Source organism: Drosophila eugracilis, unplaced genomic scaffold, assembly GCF_018153835.1.
Source record: "Drosophila eugracilis isolate 14026-0451.02 unplaced genomic scaffold, ASM1815383v1 contig_2088, whole genome shotgun sequence".
NCBI lineage: Eukaryota > Metazoa > Arthropoda > Insecta > Diptera > Drosophilidae > Drosophila > Drosophila eugracilis.
In genome coordinates this window covers 6,260,433-6,283,204 of record NW_024572964.1, presented here as the reverse complement: position 1 = coordinate 6,283,204, position 22,772 = coordinate 6,260,433, and the positions used below count along the sequence as shown (strand labels likewise).

Sequence of the window (22,772 nt, the reverse complement as noted above, 5' to 3'; positions counted from 1 at the left end):
CGAGTCCTTTTTAAATTGGGTTTTTATTTTTGTTGAAAGTTTTTGCCTTAAATTAACTAAATTCTTAGAGGGTTTCGGTGTGTGGGCATCGCTGATGTTCGTTTTTTATATTGGTTTTCGCTTCGTAGAGTTTACATTCAGAATTTAAAATTGTATACACTTAGATCGTTAACGATTAGTTCGCTTTTGTAGTATTTCGATTTGGTAAATACACATATAGTTACACACATTTAATTTTATATATATATATGCATATATATATATATATATATTTGCCTCGTTATAGTTAAACTTCGACTTAGAATTTAGAGAGTTTTCTGTTTTTTTTTACACACAAGTATATAGTATGTCTAGACTTGGGATTAATATGTACTCGTAGTTTAATTCAATATTTATTCATTTATAATTCGGTATTTAAAAAATATGTAAGAGTTTTAACTGTACAATCAACTATCACAGTCAACCATCTCAAAACGATAAGCGATAAACGAAAAACCAAAAGCGAACATAAAAGGTAATTTAATAATGCAGAAATTAGGTGAAACTCAAGTAAGCTTATTTAGTTTCTAAACATTTTTACACTTAGGCAAATATTTATTTACAAATCGTAAATTGAATGTGAGAAAATGTGGCAAACTTTTATAACTAGACATTCACTGTTGTGCTGAACGTTTTCTTTTCTTTTCTTTTTTCAGAGGATGATATTGTTATTTTGCTATTTACAAATGCTTCACACACAAAATGCTAACAACAATTGGGAAGAATTCTAGAACTATTTGATGAAGTCTTAGCCTGGAAAAGTTCTGCATTGAATTTAAGGAAAGAGCTAGTCCTTGGTACACTAAAAACACTTAGAGTTTTGTTTAGCCTTAGAATGCCAACTATATCGGTTCCGGTTCTTAATCGTATATTAGTGGAAAGTTAGTTCCTTAACCCTAGAGCAACAACGATTCATTCACTCACTCACTCGCGCACACACGTAAAATATTTAGCTGGGGGTTGTTTTCTGTTTTCTTGTTTTTGTTTTCTGGTTAAGGGTTTACAAGTTCCTTTCGCTAAGTACCTATGAATAAAATCCGCTGCAAATAGTTTTGCCTCCTGTTTGTTTGTTTGTTGGTTTGTTTGGATCTTTTCTGGTGGTTCTGGTTACAAGTTTTGCCATTGCATTTACAGTAAAAACGTGGCCTGTTCGCCGCTCTTCATGTCCAGATAATCGTACAGGGCCCGCTCGTTGGCCCCGTAGTTGCCGGCGTGTCCTGGAAGTCCGGTGTGGGCGGGATGCCCGTGATGATGGTACGGCGGCATATTTTCACCAGCAGGCGTCGCAGCCGGCGGCGAAGGACCTGCGCCCATTGTCAGCCCGAACTTCTCCAAGTGGCATCATTTAAGCAGTGTGGGCAGACTGCTGTTCATCAGCCGATTGCCCACAACAAGCGAATTGAGCGTCGAGTTGCCACCCCCCACGCCCACTCCGACCCCAACGCCCACACCCATTCCGGCCACACTGAGTCCGCCAATTGTTCCAAATCCGGCGCTGGCATGTGCCGGAGTCGCGGTCAAGGTGGCCGTGGCTATATTAAGGTTGTTGCTCACACTGGACGATCCACCGCTGCTGGACACATGTGATCCGTTGAGGTTGCCATTGCTGCCAAAGCCGCTCATGACAGTCCCGCCACCTCCGCTACCACCACCACCTGCTCCACTGCTCGTGGTGCTACTCGAAGTGGAGCCCACGCCGGAGGTTACACCGGAGCCACCGCCTCCACCACCACCTGCACCGCCGCCCACTCCGCCGATGCCCACGCCCGTCGAGGCCGTGCCGCCGCCAATGCCCGAGGCACTGGCGATGGCGTTGCTCTCATATTAGAAGGCGCCACCGGACGATGATGGTCATGCGTAGTGGGGATAGCTGCTCAGGTGGGGCGCCACGTGAGAGGGCGTCACATGGCTCATCGAGTGCGGCTGATAAAGATTCGTGGCCGGACTGCCCCAGTTGCCCCATGAAGCGGCCGACGGGAAGATCGAAGCTGTATGAAATAAAGTTTCCAATAAGTTAAAGCTGAAAAACTTAACTGAAAATGATTTTCCCCTTCTTTAAGTTTCATTTTTTTAAGTAATAAATTAAAGGAAAAGAATCTGGAATTTCCTTTTAAGGATTTTTGTGTGTTACTTTTGTACACCTAAATTGATCTCTTAACGCTTCATCAAATCAATTATTCCAGTTTTTTAATGAAATTTAACAAATATTTAAGAGCACATAAATAATTTAGAATTGGTTCATATTTATCGAAGCTATAATTATGAGTCAAATAACCCGGGTTACCCTAAATGGAGTTCCTAAACAAATGCTTACCCGATGATGAGGTCATGCCATGGTGCGGACTCATGAACGAGCTGAGCTTGGCGCTGTGGTGATATGGTGTCATGAACAAGTCGCTCTGGTACTTATAGGTGGGATCGCTGGCCGCCGGCTGAGTGGCAGCTGCCAGGCCTTGGAAATCGAATTTGTACGCATACCGCTTGCCGTGCACCTTGGTCATTATGTTCTTGTCATAGTAATACCTGAAAAGGAAAGTTAAGGAAAACAGTTAATAAATAAAAATACTAAAAATACAACAGATTTGGAATTAAATTTCATTGACTGTTAATTATTATTTAACACAATAACAACTTAAATCACAAAATTGACTTTAGACCTAAACAATCAACCCCCAAATCCCAGTCGACCACTCCTTCTGCTGGCCATTTCCATGATCTCGATGTGGGAAAGTCAAACAAAAGCTGAGATGAGCTGAGACTCCGTGGAGTCTCCCCCAGATGGACAATAAATAATTACAGAATAATGCTCGCTTTATGCGTTTTAAGTTAATTTGCTGACATTAAGCGATTTTAGTGCCGCTCCCCAGACACAGCTCCCTTTTCGCATTTTCTGCAATTAAATGGCAACGCCTTGTGCACAAACGCAAATAGAAATTTTCTGTCGAGGGGTGAAATTATGTGGGCGGGCAGACGGCCAAGAAAAACCAAACGAAATTTGTTTACATTCGAGGGTAAGTTGGCTGGCGATTTCTTTTCATTAAGTTCGTAAAAACATTTGGCCAGTCAGCTTGATTTCGTTCTTTAAATCACATTCAAACGGGCAATTTAAATATCCCTTTCCTCTCGCATATTGTTCGTTTATTGTTACGCTTTAAAATGTCCACAACTTCCGCCTGACAAGTCAAAAAAAAGAAAATGTGCAAATAAATTACAAAGAGTTGCAGTCAGGCAGAGCAAACATTTCAATGCATCAATGCAAATTGGCATAATGCGTGCAGTTGAGTTTATTCTCTGCTCTCTCTCGTTTTTTGCTAGCCCCGTTCATAAATTATGCCAATTAAGGCCATAAATTAAAAGCAGTAAAAACAAAAGCTCAATGGAAAATGGAAAAGAGTTAAAGAAATGGAAAGAGCATGAATGCCGCTGCTCTTTGCACAGACAATCAAAGCCAATCAATGACTGATGAGCTAAGGACAAAGGAGCACAATCAGGCAGCAAGGATAACTGACTGCATGGAGAGAAAAGGATTAAAGTAAACCCATTTCGAGGATTGGCCAGGCCAACAAAAGGCCAGCTGGCTGTGAATAAACATGTCAAATGAAGCATTAAAGCACTTGTCCTTTCTATGTGTGTGGGTGGCTTCTTTGTGTGTGTGTATGTGTAAGAGTGAAGGATACCCAGGCTGAGTGTTAATTTACACACCCACACAGCAGCCGCACACTCACATTTCTGAGCAAACATGAAAGCCAACGGCGATGATGTCTCTTGTGTTCAATTGAGTTGAAATGCGCAAAAAGAACAGACATGCTGAGGCTTCCTGGAACATCAAAAAGGATTCTTGCCACCCATTGTCGTTGTTGCCTGATTTTTCTAGACTTTTTACATTTTATATTTACATGTGCGAATCGTGGAGCATGTTGCAAATTGGCTGTCAGGACTTTTCCACTTGAATTCACATCATTGGCACTCGTCTGATTGCGAATGACAGTTTCAAGGAGCTGGCTAAAAGGGTTTCTGCCCTGTGGATTAGGCCAACTCCGACACTGGTCATGTTTATTCAGCAAATTGACCGTTGCACAAATAGTTTGTGCATATGTTTGCTGTTTCTGTCAAATATTGGAGCTCCAGATTTCGAAATCGAATTACTTTCCTTGGCAATTAGATTAAGAATTTATTGGATTTTTGATTACATTCCCAGTTTTGGGCCAGAGGAACAATTTATGATTGAATTTCTATATCGACCTGGCCACGCCCATACTATTAAGTGGTCCGAGGTCTTGGCCAGCAAGTGGATTAACTTTTTGTATATACATTTTTTGGGTGATTTTCTGGCTGTTTAGCCATCAAAGCGGCTAATCAGTGCAGGGACAAATCATTTACTGATGAGCCAAATAGCAGATTGCACACATGCTCGCATTTCGATGTCGGCTGAGATATCAGCTAATTAGGGAATACTTCAGTGAGCAAGGAAAAACAACCCTATGGTCAGGGTAAAACTGATCCGAAATCGAACTTTTTTTTGAACGTGGATTAATCTGTAAAAAGTATGTTACGTTTTTTATGCTTTTCCGTTAAAGTGCCAGATTTGTTCAGTTTATCATTGCAAGTAAAACCAAAAATGCTAAAGATATTATTAAATATGTAAGGAATATAAAGAAGTATGTATATATTGTAGATCTATTTTTAGACTCACCTTAAGGCGCGACTTAGCTTGTCGTAGTTCATGTTGGGCTTGGACTTCCGTTCGCCCCAGCGGCGGGCAACTTCGTCGGGATCGGTGAGTTTAAACTCGCCATTGGTGCCCTCCCAGGTGATGCAGCTGGCGTTGTTGGAGTCGGAGAGCAGCTCGAGCAGGAACTGCCACAGTTGGATCTGGCCAGAGCCTGGAATAGGGAGAGGGGACCATGAGTAATGAGCTCTGTGATTCGTACGTATTGAGACATTTAATATGGGTATTTTTGGGGCCTGCCTAAATGTCCATCAAAAGAGCATATCCTTTTGGCGTTTTTGGGCTTAAATTAACTACAGCAGCGGGGATGTGGCCAAAATGTAAGCATTTTGTGGCATGCAAAGGCCCCATAAAGCATTTCCTGCCCGGGCCGCTGGCCAGGGAATCGAAACGCAATCCGAAAACCCCCCAAAGTGGGTCTCCTACTCGCCCCAACCTCAATAAATAACTGAGACCACGGGGGTAATCTATGACGCTTGCCTCAAATTATTGTAAGAGAAGTGTAGCGCAACGGAAATGGCATTGCATGTAAGTGTAATGGAAGTGGCATGGAGCAGCCAGCTCCTACGGGAAGCCAAATAGATATTATGACTTGCACTTTCACTGGAAAGAGTCATGCTGCGATTTGAAATTAGTTCATGGAAAAGGATTTCCAAGAAAAGTTCTTGAATTCTGTTTTCTGGACAAAGCAGCTAAAGAAAATATTCTTTGCTTTAAGAATACAGAATGTTACAAGTTTATCAGTGACTTCGGAAGCGTATACTTCCACTAAAACTAACCATTGAAAAACCAATTTTGGAAAGGTATCTATACAAAGAAATGACTTTAAAATGTTTAAAATTTTGAATGTAACTTTTTGAGAATGAAAGCCAAACCTACAAGAAGACGTAATCGTTTTCAAACTCCTTCTGTTATTGCCCCCGTATAATGTGATTCCAGCGATATTTATTCACCCATATCATGGCAGTTCCCCATTTGAACTTTGACTTTCTGTCCCAACTCCACTACCCCAGCTTTGAATTTTACCATTGTGCGTGCTAAAACATTTACAGAATTATGATTGTATATATTGTGAGCCAAATTTGCTACGCATTCGACGCAGACATCATAAATCGCTTAATCATTTGGCAATTAGGCCGTGGAAGGCAAAAGGACGAATAAGGGACTACAAACGCTCCTTTCTCTTTCTCTGTTTGCTGTCAGTCAGGCAAAATACAACAGAAAAAAGGACACTCAATGGGGTGGCTGGGAAAGCCTTGAGCTGAGAAGCAAAAAGGGAAAAGGACTTTTCGGGTGGTGGCTTAGGGCTGCTCATGTGTGAGAACGTCATGAATATTGCGTTAATTGCAAATCATGGCCAAGTGAATGTGTTAAGTGCCAACACGACGACTGACGATGATGAATGATAATTGTGGGCCAGGCAGAAGACACCAAGTCAATAAAGGAAAACTGGGCGTGTCTACTTAGCCAATTGACATGCTATTAAAAGCCCAAAAAAAAAGAAGGAAAACGTGTTTTAATTACCAGCAGAGGTGTTAAAGTTTTTAGGCCCAGAAAAAACTGTTAATTTAATAAGGAGGAAAATATGTAAAACCGGAAGCAATTAGCCCTGCCATTTCTTAGATCTCGGCACATTTTTTCGTTGTTAGCATAATTAAGAGAAACTTCAGTTTTGGTCTTTCGCTTATTAAATTATGCAGCAACTAACTAAGGCAATCTCATGTTTCCCTTTTTTATCACTCGGGCCTTGCAACCTGCATATGCACATATGCAAATGAGTGTGTGGCATGTCAAGTGTTGGCCAGCTGGCCGGACCTGGCTAACAAAGCGGTTCCGTGTCGAGAGGAAGCCATAATTAATCAAAAACAGCATTTTTGCCACCCAAAAAGCGAAAGCGCACCATGTACGTGTGTATGTGGGTATGTATGGGTTTTTCTCAGTGAGCTTTTGCGTCCAACTTCAAGTTGAAGTTTATAGCCAACTCTTGGCAACGGCCTAAACCTAAACCTAAACCTGAACCTAAACCGCACAATAAACAATCGAAAGAAAGAGAGAGAAGGCAACAATGAGGTAGATAGAGAGAGAATGAGGGGGGCTGGATTCGTGTAAATGTCGCGCCGGAAAATGTTGGGCGTCTGGGTTTTTATGCTAATTCCGTTCGAGCGCCATGTTTCGATGGTACGTGGAGGTGGTGGGCTATGGTGGGGCAATGGGAACGGTGGGTGGAGCTCGAGCCATAATAATGGCGGCGTCAAAAGCTTGCCCCAGCGCAGGATCAATAGGAATTATTGATTTTGCCTGGCAACTGGTCAGAGGCATTCAACATTGAACACACCATTTTGAAAGTGACTTTCGTTTAAGGGAAAATTTTTAGCAAAAAAAAAAAAGGATAATAGGAAGTGGGCAATGTTTGCACTCTCATTAGATATTATTTGCTCTCGATTGTTATAAACTTTGGAATGAAATGTGAAAGATAAATGTATGATAAATTCATAGTTTGTTACCCTGTACTTCTTTCAGTAAGGGAAATTAGTTTTGGATCATTTAGAAATAATCTTTTTCTTCTTTCCATTTTTAACTATTGACTAATGAAAGCTAACTAAACAGGTTCCATCTCCTAATGTCCCCTTATTTCTTGCTATCATGAGAAAACTGGTTTTTGAAAATATAGATTTTTAGTAACCCTCTCTAACCTATAGTTATAATGAATCTGATGGCCATTTCAGCAAAAAACGGTTTTGTGAGAAAAATGAAACACATCCATTGACCAATTTATCAAATTCATAAGAGACACGCCCACCGTCGAAACCCTTTGACGGAGACTTTGGCGGGGCTGGAAACTCTTTTTAATGGATTTTCGTAGGATTTTAGGCAGGGCGCGTGCCCAGAAATCAGACAATTCCCAAGCAATGAATGAAACGAAAAGTCAGAGCTGCAAAAAACAATTGCCAGGACACGCCCCCTACACACACATATACACATACACACATAGCAATAAAAGCGATGCAATAAATTTAGGAAAACACCTTTCGCATAAATTAGAAAACTGCACCCCGAAAAAGGGTTAAACTCGCATGCAATGGGTTAATTTGTTAGGGTCGCCAGTCTGGGCAATGACTAAGTCGAATCTCGGCCAGAAATTGATATGATAATGACTTTGGGCCAAGTGTTTTTGCCTTCTTTTGGGGGTTAGAGCTTAGTCACGTGGCAGGAGTCGGCAGGGAAACTAAAATATAATCGCGGCACCTGCATCTTTATGCTTTTGTGATTTCTCCACTTACCTGAACTGGCCAGTCTGCTGCTGGTGGGTCCGAACATTTGATATGGATCTGCGGAGGGGGTGAAAGAAAAGGCAAATGGAAATGGAAAGCGTGGCATTAGTACCGGTTCTTTATGCAAATATCTTAATGAAGGGTGCCGACCATTCTTATGTGGCAAATACAAAGGCAAGTTTTAGTTTCCGTTGACGAAATGAAATGCATTACCAGAAAACTGTGAAAAGCCTTGTGCTTTATGGGTAAATACATATATATTATATGTATGTATAGGTATATTTTGTTTATGTGTGAATGCAGATGCTTCATTTGCGCGCATTTGTCGAGTGCACTTGCACACTCACACACATACAGTCACACTCGAAATATCCATTTCACTTATTATCCGGCGCGAGTTTCCTGCTCGTTGCAAAAGCCTAGCTGAGTAAGTGTGTGTGTTTGTGTGTATGAGTGGCTACACTTGGAATAAAGGGGTATGTAATATCAAGCAAAGCTTTTTCCATGAATTAGTACTAAGCTAAGTTTTGAGTTCATGAAATTTGTTTTCAAAGCATTGAAAGATATCTCTTTAAAGTGTTTTCTGATTTTAGTTAATAATTGATTATTGACCAAGTTTTTATACCCGTTACTCGTAGAGTAAAAGGGTATACTAGATTCGTTGAAAAGTATGTAACAGATAGAAGGAAGCTTTTGCGACCCTATAAAGTATATATATTCTTGATCAGAATCAATAGCGAAGTCGATTGAGCCATGTCCGTCTGTCCGTCCGTCCGTCCGTCCGTCCGTCCGTCCGTCCGTCCGTCCGTCCGTCCGTCCGTCCGTCCGTCCGTATGAACGCTGAGATCTTAGGAACTATAGCAGATACAAAGCTGAGATTAAGCATGAAGATTCTTGAGGTCCCGGGACAGCGCAAGTTTATTACAGCATCCTGCCACGCCCACTATAACGCCCAAAAATCGCAAAAAACTAAAACTGCTGACATCTCAGGAACTATTGGAGCTAGAAAGTTGAAATTCAAAAAGTATAATCTTTAGATGCTAGCGCATCTTATAGTGGTTCTACTATGCAGCCACACCCACCCATACGCCCACAAGGCTCAAAAGACGGTTTTCGGATTTTCTAGAAAAGCTGATATCTCGGTAACTATAAGAGATAGAAAGTTCGGATCAAGCATGTATGTTTCTATGATGCTCCCAATGCGAATTGTTTTTTTCCGATCACGCCACGCCCACTCTAACGCCCACAAAACCCGAAAAACCGAAAATGCAAAAATTTCGAAAACTATAAAAGCTACACAATTTTGCTTAGAAACACGTATTTAGGAGATGCCTCTGCAACTTGCCACAAAGTTGCATCCGGCCACGCCCACTCTAACGCCCACAACTCGCGGAAAACTGTGGAGTCTATAATATTATTATGAATTCCTTCGTTTGACCTTGTGTAACTTATTTCTGTTAATATCTATCGATTTACAAGAGATTTTTCAAATCGGAACATTATTTCGCTATTTATGAAGAAATTAAGGTTATAAGGCTCCACATGGGCAGTGACGTCACTATAAGCATACTCAACATACTTCCTCTGACAATAGGTGGCGCCTTGTGAATTTCCACTAGCAAAATTAATATTTTAAAATTGTGTAAAACAGTAACGGGTATCTTATAGTCGCGGCACTCGACTATAGCGTTTCCTCTTGTTTTTTTCTGAACTTATGAATTTAGTTTCCATTTTTATGAATTTTAAGTTTATATCATAATTGCTCGCCATTTTATAGCAAGAACTTTATTTAAGATGAAGAATTCTGGGAAATATTTTTGGTTTTCAATGAAGTCTGTTAATGTTTTAAAAAGTTATTAAGGAAGTTTTCTGCATATTGACCATCTTTTTTCTGTGTATATTGCAGTCGGAAAAACAGAATGAAAGGTTACTCTGATTGCAGCGAGACCGACACCAGACATACTATATAGCACAATTGTCCGTAATTCGCATCATCTAGCCAGAGTCCTCCGCCGCTCGTTGGCTTGAGTCCTGTATGTCCCGGCCATTGTTTTGCCAACAGTTTCTTCGGCTCCAGCTTTGTTCTCTCAACAGCTTTAATGCCCCGAAAAAAGCGAAAAAACTGCCCCCTCGACTGGCACGCGTCTTATTCAACCACGGTCGTCAAATTTGACAGCAAACAAAAGCCAAGCCAAGTGTGTCTGGGTCTGCCGAAACCCTCTCCATCGTCCCTCGTCCCTCGTTCTGTCCCCTCATCACCCTCTAATTGAGAATCCTTTATGGCAGTTTCAATTGTTTCCATTACGCTTCAATTCCACTGCTCGGCACTTTTGTTTCCATTACCATTTCCATTGCTCAAGTGGCGTATTTAAGGTTTTGATTCTGCGACAGTATTTGCTCGATTTCTGTTTCTGTTTCGGTTTCGGTTTCGCTCTCGAAGCAGTCGAAATGAATTTTAAAGCTGAAGGGTAGCAGGAGCACACACACACAAAAAGGACTCACAGCCCACAGGACTCGAGTGGCACTTGCAGCATGCGTTCGATACACAATGGCCAAAACTTTATTAGTGTTGCCCAACAGCATTCGTTTCGAATTTTGCAGATTTTGAAGATCTTTTAAGCTGACTGTTTATGTTGGTTTTTAGGCTGAACAATGAGGCACGTGGACTGAAGCATTTGCACTTCATAACTTTAAGTTTGTTTGATATTTAAGGGAAATGGAATCATATAATTGATATCAACAGATCGAAGTTACTCAATTTGGAAATAAATTATCGTTTAAATATAATAATCTACGTCTTTCTATCTTTTACTATTTCAATATGGGTCTAGCAGTGTTTGTAGATAATATTTCAAAGACTGTTTGTTGTCTTGGTAAAAAATGGTAAATTTGTCCTTAACATTAGTTTCTAGATAGAAATTTATATTTTAAAAATTAAGATCAATCAAAACTTGCCTTTGTATTCGTATACACCTTATTATGTAAGTTAAAGTAAGATTTTCAAAATACTCACCAGGTTGCCGTAGTTGTGAGTGCGGATCATGTTTGATGCCCAAGGCGTTCGAGCTGTAACCTGTAAGTGAAAGAAAGCATTGGGAAAACGCGTTGAAATTTATTCAAATTGTTAAATTAAAAACCTGTCCGCCCTGTCAGTTAACACTCTCAGTTGAACAATCAAAGGCAATCGTCAACTCAACCGCAACACAAACATTATCTCTGCGCTGGCATCAAAGAGCCCAACCCGGCTGAATGGAGGAAAATAGCCCGAAGGCAGGACAACTGTGACATGAGCATCGCAGGATCTCTTCCCTGGCAATGGAATGTAATGGAATATGATTGCAAAGAGCGAAAACAATGCCGCTGGCAATTCAATTTACAATCTCAGCGCGTTCAAGTTGTGTGGCAAACTTCACGCTTCATACTCGAATAAAATTAAAGCCGCAGGCCCATTTCAAGCACTAAGGACTCTGGGAAAAACACTAGGAAAAATAAGCAGTTGTTTTGGGTGAGATTTATTTTTAGTAGTTTTCAAAAGAAACACAACTTGAAGGATAAATGTTGTTTATAGCTAGTCATGAATGGAATATGATTTTACAATCTTTCTCTATATCAAAAAGGGTTTTATAAGGTTCTATAAACATGAAACATAAGTCTCGTAGCTATTATCCCAAATCAAATACTAAACCCTAAGACCTATTCATCAATTTTTTACTCTGTAGAGAGTAGAAGATTTTGTGGGTGGTTCATGCACCGCCCGCTGTTGTTTTCGTTGTCACTTATTGTGCTAAAAAAATAAAAGCAGCAACAGCGACAACTTTTCATATGACATTTTTGGTTTTGCGCTTTGCGTGGCCACTCAACTGCGAAGAGCACAAAAGGCGACCGATTGCAGTGGCAGCGGGAGGTGGTTGTGCTGTTGTGGCGGAGATGGGTGGTGCAGGTCCCAGCAGCCTCAACTAGAGTTGAGCCCAGGACTCGGGCTGTGCACAATTTTGATGTCATCAATGGCCAGCAGCTAAATGCGCTCAGCCAAGCTGAAATTCTGTTTTTGTCTTCCTCAGAGTGTGAAAAATATTCTGAAATCTCTCAGATTTAAAACCGCTTGAGGCGGCAGTCTTTCTGTTTCTGAAGAGTGGGTGTCAAAAGGACAATATAATTTCAATTAGTGCGTGCCATATAACTAGCCTAATAGCGCTTAACCCCTCTGATCGCTTCAGTAACCATTCAATGAGTCGCAACCCCTAGAACACGTGTAGGTCCACACCTTTTTTCAGTCCTTTCCTTAACCATATCTCTCTGTAAACCCCCAACCGAAATGTCTGTCAATGTTCCATTGATGGCTTGTTGATTTGCTTGAATACATCTATCAGCAGCACATTTTGCATGCCTCACTGGCTTCGGTCCGTGTGAATTCCCATCACTTTTGGTTTCGTACTCGTTGTCATGAGTGTGTGTTTTGCATATTTAATGTTTATTTTCGGGTTTTCTTGAGTGCCCTGTGCCTTTGCCTGATGCCTTGTGAGATATAATTTGCTGTAATTTCGGGCTTGTCGCAGAACTTTCTGAGTATATTTTATGGCAATTTGTGATCATTGAAACTTTGCAAATTAGTCATGTTTCTTTGGGGATTTATGGCACCAAAATGAAGTTGCGTTGGAGAGATGGGAAAAGTAATTGCATATGTAAGGATACATATGTCGGAAGGTAAAATCTTGAAAGACAAACTATTTCTCAGAAACTGTTGGTGGATGTTGATAAACGGCGCTTTTTCATGTCGGCTTAAGAAATCTGCTTTACTTTTAAATAATGTCCCTGTCATACTATTAACTTAGTTAATCACTGAATTAACAAATCAGTTTCTTAGTAATGTTTTTAATCACGTTTAAAATAAAACATTTATTAGAACTTACCTTGCGATTGTGTCGAACTGTGGGAACCCCACGACGATTTGTACGAGGAATCTGGAATAGAAGAAAACCATTTCGTTAATAATTTGTAAAAGCTTAGCAAAAAATCATAAGTAGTGATAGATCAGTCAACCGACGGCAGTATCTTAGGGGGCTAGTCGTGGTGTAATTACTTGGATTCCAGGTGGCCGACGGTCGGGCTGGCTCACACACCGCCCACTCACCTGCGAAGAGCATTGAGAAGTTGCTGAAGCTGCCCGTGGAGCGTGACAAGTAATCGGCGGAGGACTTGATGTCCAGCATTGTGGACGCCGTCGGTTGGGTTGTTTGGGCTTGCACTGGGATCTCGGTTGTGTTCCTATCCACACCCCCACACAACAATTAGTCGGAATTTCAAATTCAAATTGCTATTGGTCTCTATCCTTGTCGCACTCTCTCTCTCTCCCTCTCTCTTTGGGCTTTCCTCTTGTTTTTTTTTTGGCAAGCGGTAAATTGGTCGCCGGAGGCCGGAAACTAATAACACGGAGACGGAGACGTCGCCAAGTGGTGTCCGCAATTGAATTTGTTTAAAAAAAGGCAAACGGGCCAACGGGCTAACGGAGCAGCGACGCGCAGCGGAAGAGGAAAAGGAACGGGAACAGGAACGGGAAAAGTGACGATCGGAACCGGTTACCGTTTACCGGACACCTCGACTTCCGCCCGAACTTTCCAATGCACTTTTCGACCTGCCTGCCTGCCGTTTCGCGTGTCCAACTGATTTATATGTGTCAATGTCCCCGTAACGTATACGTGATATATATATTTATTTTTTCTTTCGAACACTCGGTTTGTGTGTGTGTGTGTGAGTTTGTGGTTAGGCGCAGCGTTTTAAATCGCGTAAATCACTGAGAAGGACTAAGAAAGGATGCTCTCCTGGTTAGGACTATCGGGCTTGAGCACTGACACCGGATTGCGTCCGATCTGTGGCACGGCAGCGTAACAATTGATTTCATTCCGTCGTCAAATCGCGCATATCCTGCCTTCGTCCTGCCTCCAACCCTTAGCTACGTTTTTGTGGCCGTTTTGGGGGGTGGCCTGGTGGTTGGTCGGTTGCTTGTACAGTGGGTGGTGGTGGGTGGTTTGTTGGCTGGTACTCTGGTATTGCCTGCTTCTGCTCTGCCCTGGGTATGTATCTATCTGTCTGGGTTGGTCTTGGTTGCGATATGTGTGTTGCTGCCTCTGTCGCTGCCGCTGTTTGCTGCCACTGCTGCTCCTGCGTTTCAGGATATACTTAGGGTTTTAATCCACAGCCACCCCCTCGTCGACTGCCGTCCACCAATCAGCAGTGAGTTGAGGTGTGGCCTAGTGAAAGCTTTTTGCTGCCACAGAGTAAAGCTTTTTGCAAATGGCTGAGCGGGGCCAAGAGAGTATCCACAGTTTCAGATTTCAAGAACCCATTTTGTAATGATCTCTATGATTTTGAGTTTTAACTGCAAAGACCTAAAAAAACCTTAGAGCTTTTCAAGCTTGCGCTCTCTATCTCTCTGAGGCTTTTGGTAGGAGGTAACCATTTCCACTTGACTAAGGACATGCCACAGGACCCCGGGACTCCGTCTCTTTTTGGCCGCGCACTATAGTGCTGTCTCTTTTGCGGGCCACTCAATGCAGCCGCTGCTGCTGCTGCCGCCGCTTGTGCTGCTCCAGCGGCAGAGCTTCCAGAAGTGGCATCGCCTTTTTAGTGGGTGACACGAAGCAACAAGGACGGATGTATTATCCACTTCCTTTTTCCTTCCACCAAACACAAGGATATTACCGTTTCGTCGTTCGCCTACAACACCACCCCCGCCATCTAGATCCCCATTCAGCACCACCCAAAAAAGGGGAGGTGGCATTGGGGGGTTAGGAGGGGGGTGGTTTAGGGTGGCAGGGCCAAAAACAAAGCGCGAGAAGTTGGAGCTGCCTGGCTTTCGTAGGAGAAATCAACAATAGTTGATTGTGAAAGGCTTTGACTGCTCCTCGGCGTGTGGGGGTCAGGTGTGGGTTAAGGGGCTGATGAATGGGTGGTTGGGCGGTTAAGGGTGGTGCACATGCGTTGGCGTCGACGTCAACTTCGCTGCAGCTGCTCAAGTGCAATTGTGGCGTTCGCCTTCCTCCTCCCAAAACACTCCTTCGCCTTCTTCTTGCCCCACGAAGCAGGCAACAGAAAATGACAGACCCACACCAAAACATATACTAACACAGGCAACCAATACCAACCAACACACACACACAAACTGACGGACTCATCTACACAGCTGCCTTTTGGGCTGGCTTAATTAATTTTTGAATTCCCATTGAAATTGTTTTTGCCCAGCCTTTGCCGCTGGCCATGCGAGCCCCGTTCCTTGCATATCCTTGTGTATCCTTGTGGGCGGCCAGGCTAATTCATAGGCGTCAACGAACAAATTGTAGTTCCTCACTCACACAAACAGGCGAAAAGCTTAGCTAGCTTCCTTTTTTATTGTGCCCAATATTTGAGACTCTATATTGGTTTTTTAATACCCTACAAAAAGGATTGAGTAAGGGTATAATGGCTATATTTTTAACGGTATATGTATAAAATATAACACAAAAAAGTTAAAAATATTACAAAACTCATATATTTTTTGTAATTTCAGAAGTAAGTAAGTAGCCAGTCTACCATTGTTTGACGTTTTCCTACTCTTCTATTTCATTTAAGTTAAAAACAAATTTCGCTTTTCGCCCACGCACACACTCATAGACCCACACCCACCACACCCATACATAGGCAAACATTCAAAGGGAAAACTTTCGCAAGTCAAGGCAACTGCCGATGTGTGGGTGTGCTAGTTTGTGTTTCTGCACGAGTGTTGGTTCGTATGCGTTGCTTTGACACGCAGTTATTTAATAAACGTAGCTGGAGGGTAAGCCCCCTATTCCCTCCAACGCCTTCTCTACCACCCACCATAAGCTCTTAAGTTTCGTATATGTATGTGTGTGTGTGTGTTTTTGTATATGTGTGCTAATGGCATCTAAAATGGCTAAATAGCAATTTGCTGTTCTTTGCCAGAGGAAAACCAAGTTTCACTTGGCTCAAAATGTTTGCTCTGCCAAAGCGAGGGAAAAGGAAAAGCTTTTTTTGTATACCGGTAGCTCCTATGTATGTGTGTGTGTGTGTGTGTGTCTTAGCTTGGCTTAACATTTTAATTGCATTCATTATGTAATTTCATTTTCACGCTTTTGGGCGAAAAACTTTAAATTAATTTCTTTTGTTGTACGATTTCCGCCATTTTGCGCCGCCGTAACATTTCCGCCGCCCAAAAGTTGCGGTTCCTCTAGTCCGCCCATTAGGTCCACCCACAAGTCAAGTGTTTTAAGTTAACTTTAAGCCACAACCTATGTATCTTTGGTCTTTGATTCTGTCACCAGCCACCCACAAAACCCACTGCCCCACCAAGACAATCAATGCATCAGTCGCCTGTCCATTTGTTTTGTGTGTGCAGCCAAAATAGTCAACGGAGCGTCAAGACAAACATGACGACAGCCAGTGCACTTAGAGAAAAGTTTAGTACATAAACTAGAGATATTTATCAAGACTTTTTGTAATTTGTTGTTTATTTTTCTTTAAGCAAGTGTTAAAAAATCGTTTTATATAAAAGATAGGATTTAGGGATAACTCATAAATTATTATCATTAATCATTTTCAATTCTTCCTCTCTTACTTTGAGATAACCCATACTTTTAAATTAGTTTCCTAACAAACTTTCTCAAAGTGCACTGAAGACAGGCAGCATATTTTCCTGGCCTACCACCCACAGCAGTTAATAAGAAACGCAATCAGCGCCGCGATTTGTTTTCTCAAGCCCAAAGAGACAGAGACAGGGACAGGGCCAGAGACAGAGGGACAAAGATGGAGATAGTTGGAAAGAGAGAGCTGCTAATATTTATGCGCCTTGCAAGGCTGAAAACACTGAAATGGCCCTGCCTACAATAACAACTGGAAGTCAGACACGTGGCCATTAATGACGTATGAATGATGTAACACGCGATGGAGACTTTGACGCGGCACGTGGCCAGCGGCCTGCGAGGCATGACAGGCCAAAAGATTTCCCCTGCTCACGGTATCTGCTCCTGGTTCCCCATTGACTCCTTGCGGGTCTTTAATGTCCTCGTTCGAACTACCTTCTCCTTCTCCTTCTTTACCAAGGATTGCTCATTTTGCCCGCGGCGAATTTCGCCAAGCGCTGTGCATTTTATTATTGCCAAAATGCGTATTGTTATGAATAATCGGCATAAAAATAATAAAAATACAATACACCCGTTTTTATATTGGCTGGGCTGCACCAATATTTGCTAATCAAATGGGCGGCAACGACGGCGCATAAATCAGTTTCGAATAGGCAGCTCTAAAAGTTTTTTATGCTGAGAGAGGGTTAAGTGGGGATGGGATGAGGTCTAATGTGAATTGGATGGAGTTATATTTATATAGATAGCGGGTCTCTTTTATAAAGCAAATCTTATTTAATATAATAATGTAGTTTCTAGATGTAAACAAACTCAACAAACTAGCTGTTAGGATCGCTAATCTAAGTGATGTAATCCTAAAAAGTTACATACTCTATGCCTGAAATGTTATATCTAATATTGTGATTTAATGCACTTCCCAAGCTTTATCTCCCTTCCTTTATTATCCAACTGACCACCACTCAACCTTGCCTTTATTCACACCTATTACACCCCGCTTATCAAGTGCACCAGATCTTAATGACTGCCCGAAACTTGTTCCCACAAAAATAAGAAAAATGTCGCCTAGGAATTCATACAAACCCGAAAGCCCTAAACCACGAAAATGAATACCAGACCCGCAAATAAAAGTGAAAATTGTAATAAAAACAAATTACGGACACGAACAACAAATGCGGAGGGCCAAAAAAGGAAGTTCTCACAGCGACATATTGAAGGTGTCCTCGTGGCTGTCTATCTAAACAATGCCGGCAATAATTGCGCGATTGATAAGGAGGAGGGGGTGGCATGCCACGGGTGAAAAAAACAAAAACGGGGAAGGTGGAAGGGTGACACGGATGGAGAGAAGGGTGCCACGTTCGACTCCGATTACCACCGTTTGACTTTCTCAGATAATTGCAAGAGAGTGGCACGAGCTCGTTTATTCCAACTCTCCTTTTTATGCCGAATACCGATTGGGGTTTAAAAAGGGTATATTGGTTTCGGAATAAAACAGTTTTCAAAAAGTACTTGGAGAGATAAAATTATGTTTGAATTTGCTTTTATTTATTTAATTTAAAAAAAGTCTCACATAGGAAATGGCTTACTTTAATATGGAAAACCTAATCCGTAAAGAATACTTAAATAGTTTTGATCCTATATAAGTTAAGAGAACCAATCATAAAAAAATAAAAATTAAAAAATCTATAGACATAATTATTATCTTTGCTTTTATTTTAAAAAAATATTTCCTATAGTTTTTGGATGTTACATCGTACCCATTAGTCGTTACACTCAACTCCAGAGTTCCGATTTTATTTTATGTCTTTTTTGATTTCTTCTAAACTGAAAGCTAACATATTCACACGGCACACCCCTGGCGAGCACCCTTAACCCCGAACCCGACCCCTTACACCCACCTCACCCCGCGCCACTTAAGAGCCAATGACAACAAACAGCAAACAAACAATTAACATTCAACAGAAAAAAAAGGGGTTGGAGGAACGGCTCACGTGCTCGGCGGGCCAGCTATAAATTACCGTGGTTTGACTCCCAGCGACCCTCGCTGTCAATTGATAACGCGGATTGACTTTTTGGCGGGTCAAGGGTTTCCACTCCGGCTCTCTACCGTACGGTTTTCGTTCTCCGGTTATGGTTCTGGGTCTCACGGTCTCACGTGAGTTGTGTCACTTGAGATAAAAGCACGGCCAGTGTCGAGGTGGCGGTCATAAATTCAGCGAGCTCATAAATTCAATTGACAACTAAATTGCGGAGCGCTGGCTGCCAAGACCGGAGACGCTTCGACACAGCCACCTCCGGCTCCGGGTGCACTGCGTTTCCGCCGAAGAGCTGAGCTGGGGGTTTTTCCCATTGCCTCCTCAGCCTGGAGGTTCTAAACTTTCAAGTGCGGACCCGCTTTTCCATTTTCCTTTCGCTGCTGGTTCGATTTTTTTTTGTTTGTTTGTACTTTTCCTATTTTCTCTATATACTTTATATATTTTCCTTTTCTGATATACCATGTCGGAAGCGGGTCATTTCCAGCGGCATAAATCACAAAGAGGAGCGGACTTCGGAGGCGGAAGCCAACCTGTTGAACATGCTGACAGTTTTCTATTTCCCAACTGGGCCGTGGAATTTTTTAATTGTTTTTGTAAAGTTTTTCGCTTCGCTTAGGCAAATTTGTTTGCCTATCATTTGGTCGATCAATATGAAAATACAAAAACTAAATTAGCCAAACATTTTCCAGCTTGTTGCCGTCATCTCTTTTTGGGCCTTTGGTGGGAGGTGGCCGTAGGGTGGTTGGCTGTACCAACAATGACTTGATTTATGAACAACTCGTGCTGAAATCTCACAGGGGGTGAGTAATGACTTGAATCGGCAGTTAAGTGAACCGCGAAAAGGGCCATGAATAAAAATATTTGGACATCAATAGGCGCACACATGAGCGGACAATAGAGCATGGGAACCAAAAACTTTTTCCAGGCCAAGTTCGCCGTTTTTCCTTCTCACCCAAAAAATATGCGCATTTTTTACTTGCCATTTTGGTTGGGAAAACCAAAAAAAAATCATAAATGCTAGTGAATAAATTTAAGCGCAAGCGTCAGTCCGCGAAGCTGTCAAAAAGGACTTGGTCGTCCTTTGGCGCCAGTTGGCACAGCAGCGTTTTCAATTTATTTTCACAGCCTGAAACAATTACGGCCAAAAGCAAAAAAGAGAAATAAAAGTATAAACTGTGCGCAAATGAAATCAGAAATTAAATTTCAAGTGAGCAAAACATACGGCGCAGGACGACTGCGATGGCTATGGAAACAGGACGACAGATGGAGGGAAGCAGGTCGAGAGGACGCAATGTGGCGCTCATTCAATGTGGGTGGCAAAGGCCAAGGGGGTGGCCGATACCCGCTGGGCGCGTTGATGAGGGGCGGTGTGAGAGGTGGGACCAGCCTGCTGACAGATTATGTGATTATGATTAGAGCTGAGCATTTCGGGTGAGCCACCAGCAAACAAACAACTCGGGGTTAGATGATGATAGACATCGAAAAATATAATTTTATGAAGTTTAAAATGTAATTTAAAATTTGAGAAAAGGGGATTTCTTAAAGGTTTATAAATAAACAATGAAATTGAAGTCGAATCAACAAATTAATGTATTGCCATTAAGAGACCTAATATTTTCTTTCATTACCAAGCCAAAGATGATCGTATCATGGAATGGTTTATCTTGTTGAGTTCGTATTTAAATTCCCCGTCGAACAGTGTACCACACTCAAAAAGTGCATTTTTTCAGATTTTTCGTAAAATTTTATGATGTTACCCCTTTCCAAAAATGCGAAAATCGCTCTGTCCCGATTTGCGTCTCAAAATATCAGTATTTTCCTCATTACTAAGCCAAAGATGATCGTATCTTGGAATGTTATATCTTGTTGAGTTCGTATTTAAATTCCCCGTCGAACAGTGTACCACACTCAAAAAGTGCATTTTTTCAGATATTTCGTAAAATTTAATGATGTTACCCCTTTCCAAAAATGCGAAAATCGCTCTGTCCCGATTTGTGTCTCAAAATATCAGTATTTTCCTCATTACTAAGCCAAAGATTATCGTATCATGGAATTTTATATCTTGTTGAGTTCGTATTTAAATTCCCCGTCGAACAGTGTACCACACTCAAAAAGTGAATTTTTCCATATTTTTCGTAAAATTTTATGATGTTACCCCTTTCCAAAAATGCGAAAATCGCTCTGTGCCGATTTGTGTCTCAAAATATCAGTATTTTCCTCATTACTAAGCCAAATATGATCGTATCATGGAATGTTATATCTTGTTGAGTTCGCATTTAAATTCCCCGTCGAACTGTGTACCACACTCAAAAAGTGCATTTTTTCAGATTTTTCGTAAAATTTTATGACAACCCCTTTCTCCCTTTCGGCACAAAAATGAACTTTTGTCTTTTATATTTCCATAACCGTAAATACACATATAACCCCACTAATATTGCGTAATATGTGTACACAAAACAGTAAGTAAACAAACATATCGTTAATCAGGCCAATAAAACAATAAACTCTATCAATTGCTACTCGATGAGTCTAACGATGTCGAGCACCCTTTTCCATTATGCCCGCCTAACCACTCAATTGTCTGTGCCAAAAAGAATCCCACACATCGAACCCCTCCCAGCCAATCTATAAAGATACAGATACTCCATTGAGTAGCATATAGTACCATATCCACCACGCTGTCATCGGAGTGTGCGCCCTAATGCGCTTCACATAACATTTTGATCATTTTATGATCTGTCGATTAGCCTCATTGTCTACCATTCAGAGAGGCCATCCCTGTAGCTGGTCGACGTGGACTGGTAGCCAGGATGTCTGTATGCGCACGGGGGTTGTCCTTCCAACTGAAGTGTGCTCGAATGGAGCGTGTGACTAACACGCTTTAATAGGATTACCGCTGAAGAGCACTTAAGAGTCAAATTATCAACGGGGCAGTCACAGATTCACTGGCTTTCAGAGAGCGAATGTTGTGACTGTTGCGTTTTGTATGTTTACTGTTTGGCAGGAACAAAAGGATATAAACATAAGGCCTTGACAATTGTTTGCCAACTTTCCCACTGCCAAATGAACTCAATTGCAGTTCCCAGAGGGACCTCTTCGCATCCCTAGATTACGCGTATTAGTCAGGCTTAAGGCATTAAGTCAAGTGAGCAATTGAGTTGTCCAAAATTGAAGATACTTGATGCGTGGGAATCCACTAAATATATCAATTATATTAAAGGGATTTCGAGTTATCTTGATACTGTATTATAATTTTAGATTTTAAGAATTAAAGATTAAACCAGTGGATTTATAAGGATATATTCAAGATTCTCAATAGAAGAAGTATATTTTTTGAATTTTTTAATAACTTTTTTCAAAAGTAAAACTACTATTGACATGAAAAATATTGGAAATATAAACATAGTTATCGTCTGATTGATAACCAACCAATTTAGTAACTTTAAAGGTTTTGGACAAAAGTTTAAAAAAATTAGAAATAGAAAATGCATAAAGAATATTCTCAACAATAAATTATTGTCATAACTTCTTTTCATTAACTTTTTATTAACGACAAAGGACATTTCACCCTCATGCACAGAAGCGCCACCTATTACCAGAACACTGACACCTTAAGGTTGCTGTCCTGACTGAAAGCTGTCAAAAGCTCAAAAAGGGACATTTTTGATATAATCACAGTATTAAACTTACACAGTGCAGAGCCGCCTCCTGAAGCCGTTCCCCCTGCTCCTGAGCCACTGGTGGTGCTACTCTTGCTGCCGCTAATCCTGCCCTGCTGATGGTCGCTGGTCGAGGACGAAGACGACGGCACCGCTGCATGCGAGGATGTGGTGGCGCAGTCCAACGAGGATTTATCTGCAAGACGAAAAACCAAACAAAAGGATACATTTTAATTGCCAGCCAGTGAAAATTTGCAAACTCAGCACGGCACGCTTTTCCTCTTTCGCCACGGAAAGAAGCAGCCAGAAAAAAAGAAGTGAAAATAAACGGAGTGCCGGGGCTCATAAATCTCGGCATAGATAATTGTCATCACAACTAGCGACTGGTTTATTTATGGCACGAATTA

The 22,772-nt window shown here is 41.6% G+C and overlaps 1 protein-coding gene across 4 annotated transcripts in view; it reads right to left on the bottom strand.

Moving 5' to 3' along the window:
- Positions 1-4: 4 nt before the first annotated feature.
- Positions 5-22,772, bottom strand: part of LOC108108114 (DNA-binding protein D-ETS-3) — a 28,454-nt gene continuing 5,686 nt past the window's right edge. Inside the window, exons 4-10 of one of the 4 annotated variants that reach the window (XM_017216025.1) lie at positions 22,397-22,561; positions 12,951-13,001; positions 11,054-11,113; positions 8,050-8,097; positions 4,733-4,922; positions 2,354-2,562; positions 5-2,027 (exon numbers count right to left, since the gene is read on the bottom strand). In XM_017216025.1, the coding sequence (XP_017071514.1) occupies positions 1,891-2,027; positions 2,354-2,562; positions 4,733-4,922; positions 8,050-8,097; positions 11,054-11,113; positions 12,951-13,001; positions 22,397-22,561 (860 nt within the window). In that variant the 3' untranslated portion in view covers positions 5-1,890. Of the gene's footprint in view, positions 2,028-2,353; positions 2,563-4,732; positions 4,923-8,049; positions 8,098-11,053; positions 11,114-12,950; positions 13,002-13,120; positions 13,933-22,396; positions 22,562-22,772 lie in introns of those variants that run through there. The other 3 variants (XM_017216027.1, XM_017216028.1, XM_017216026.1) reach the window with 3 other exon arrangements.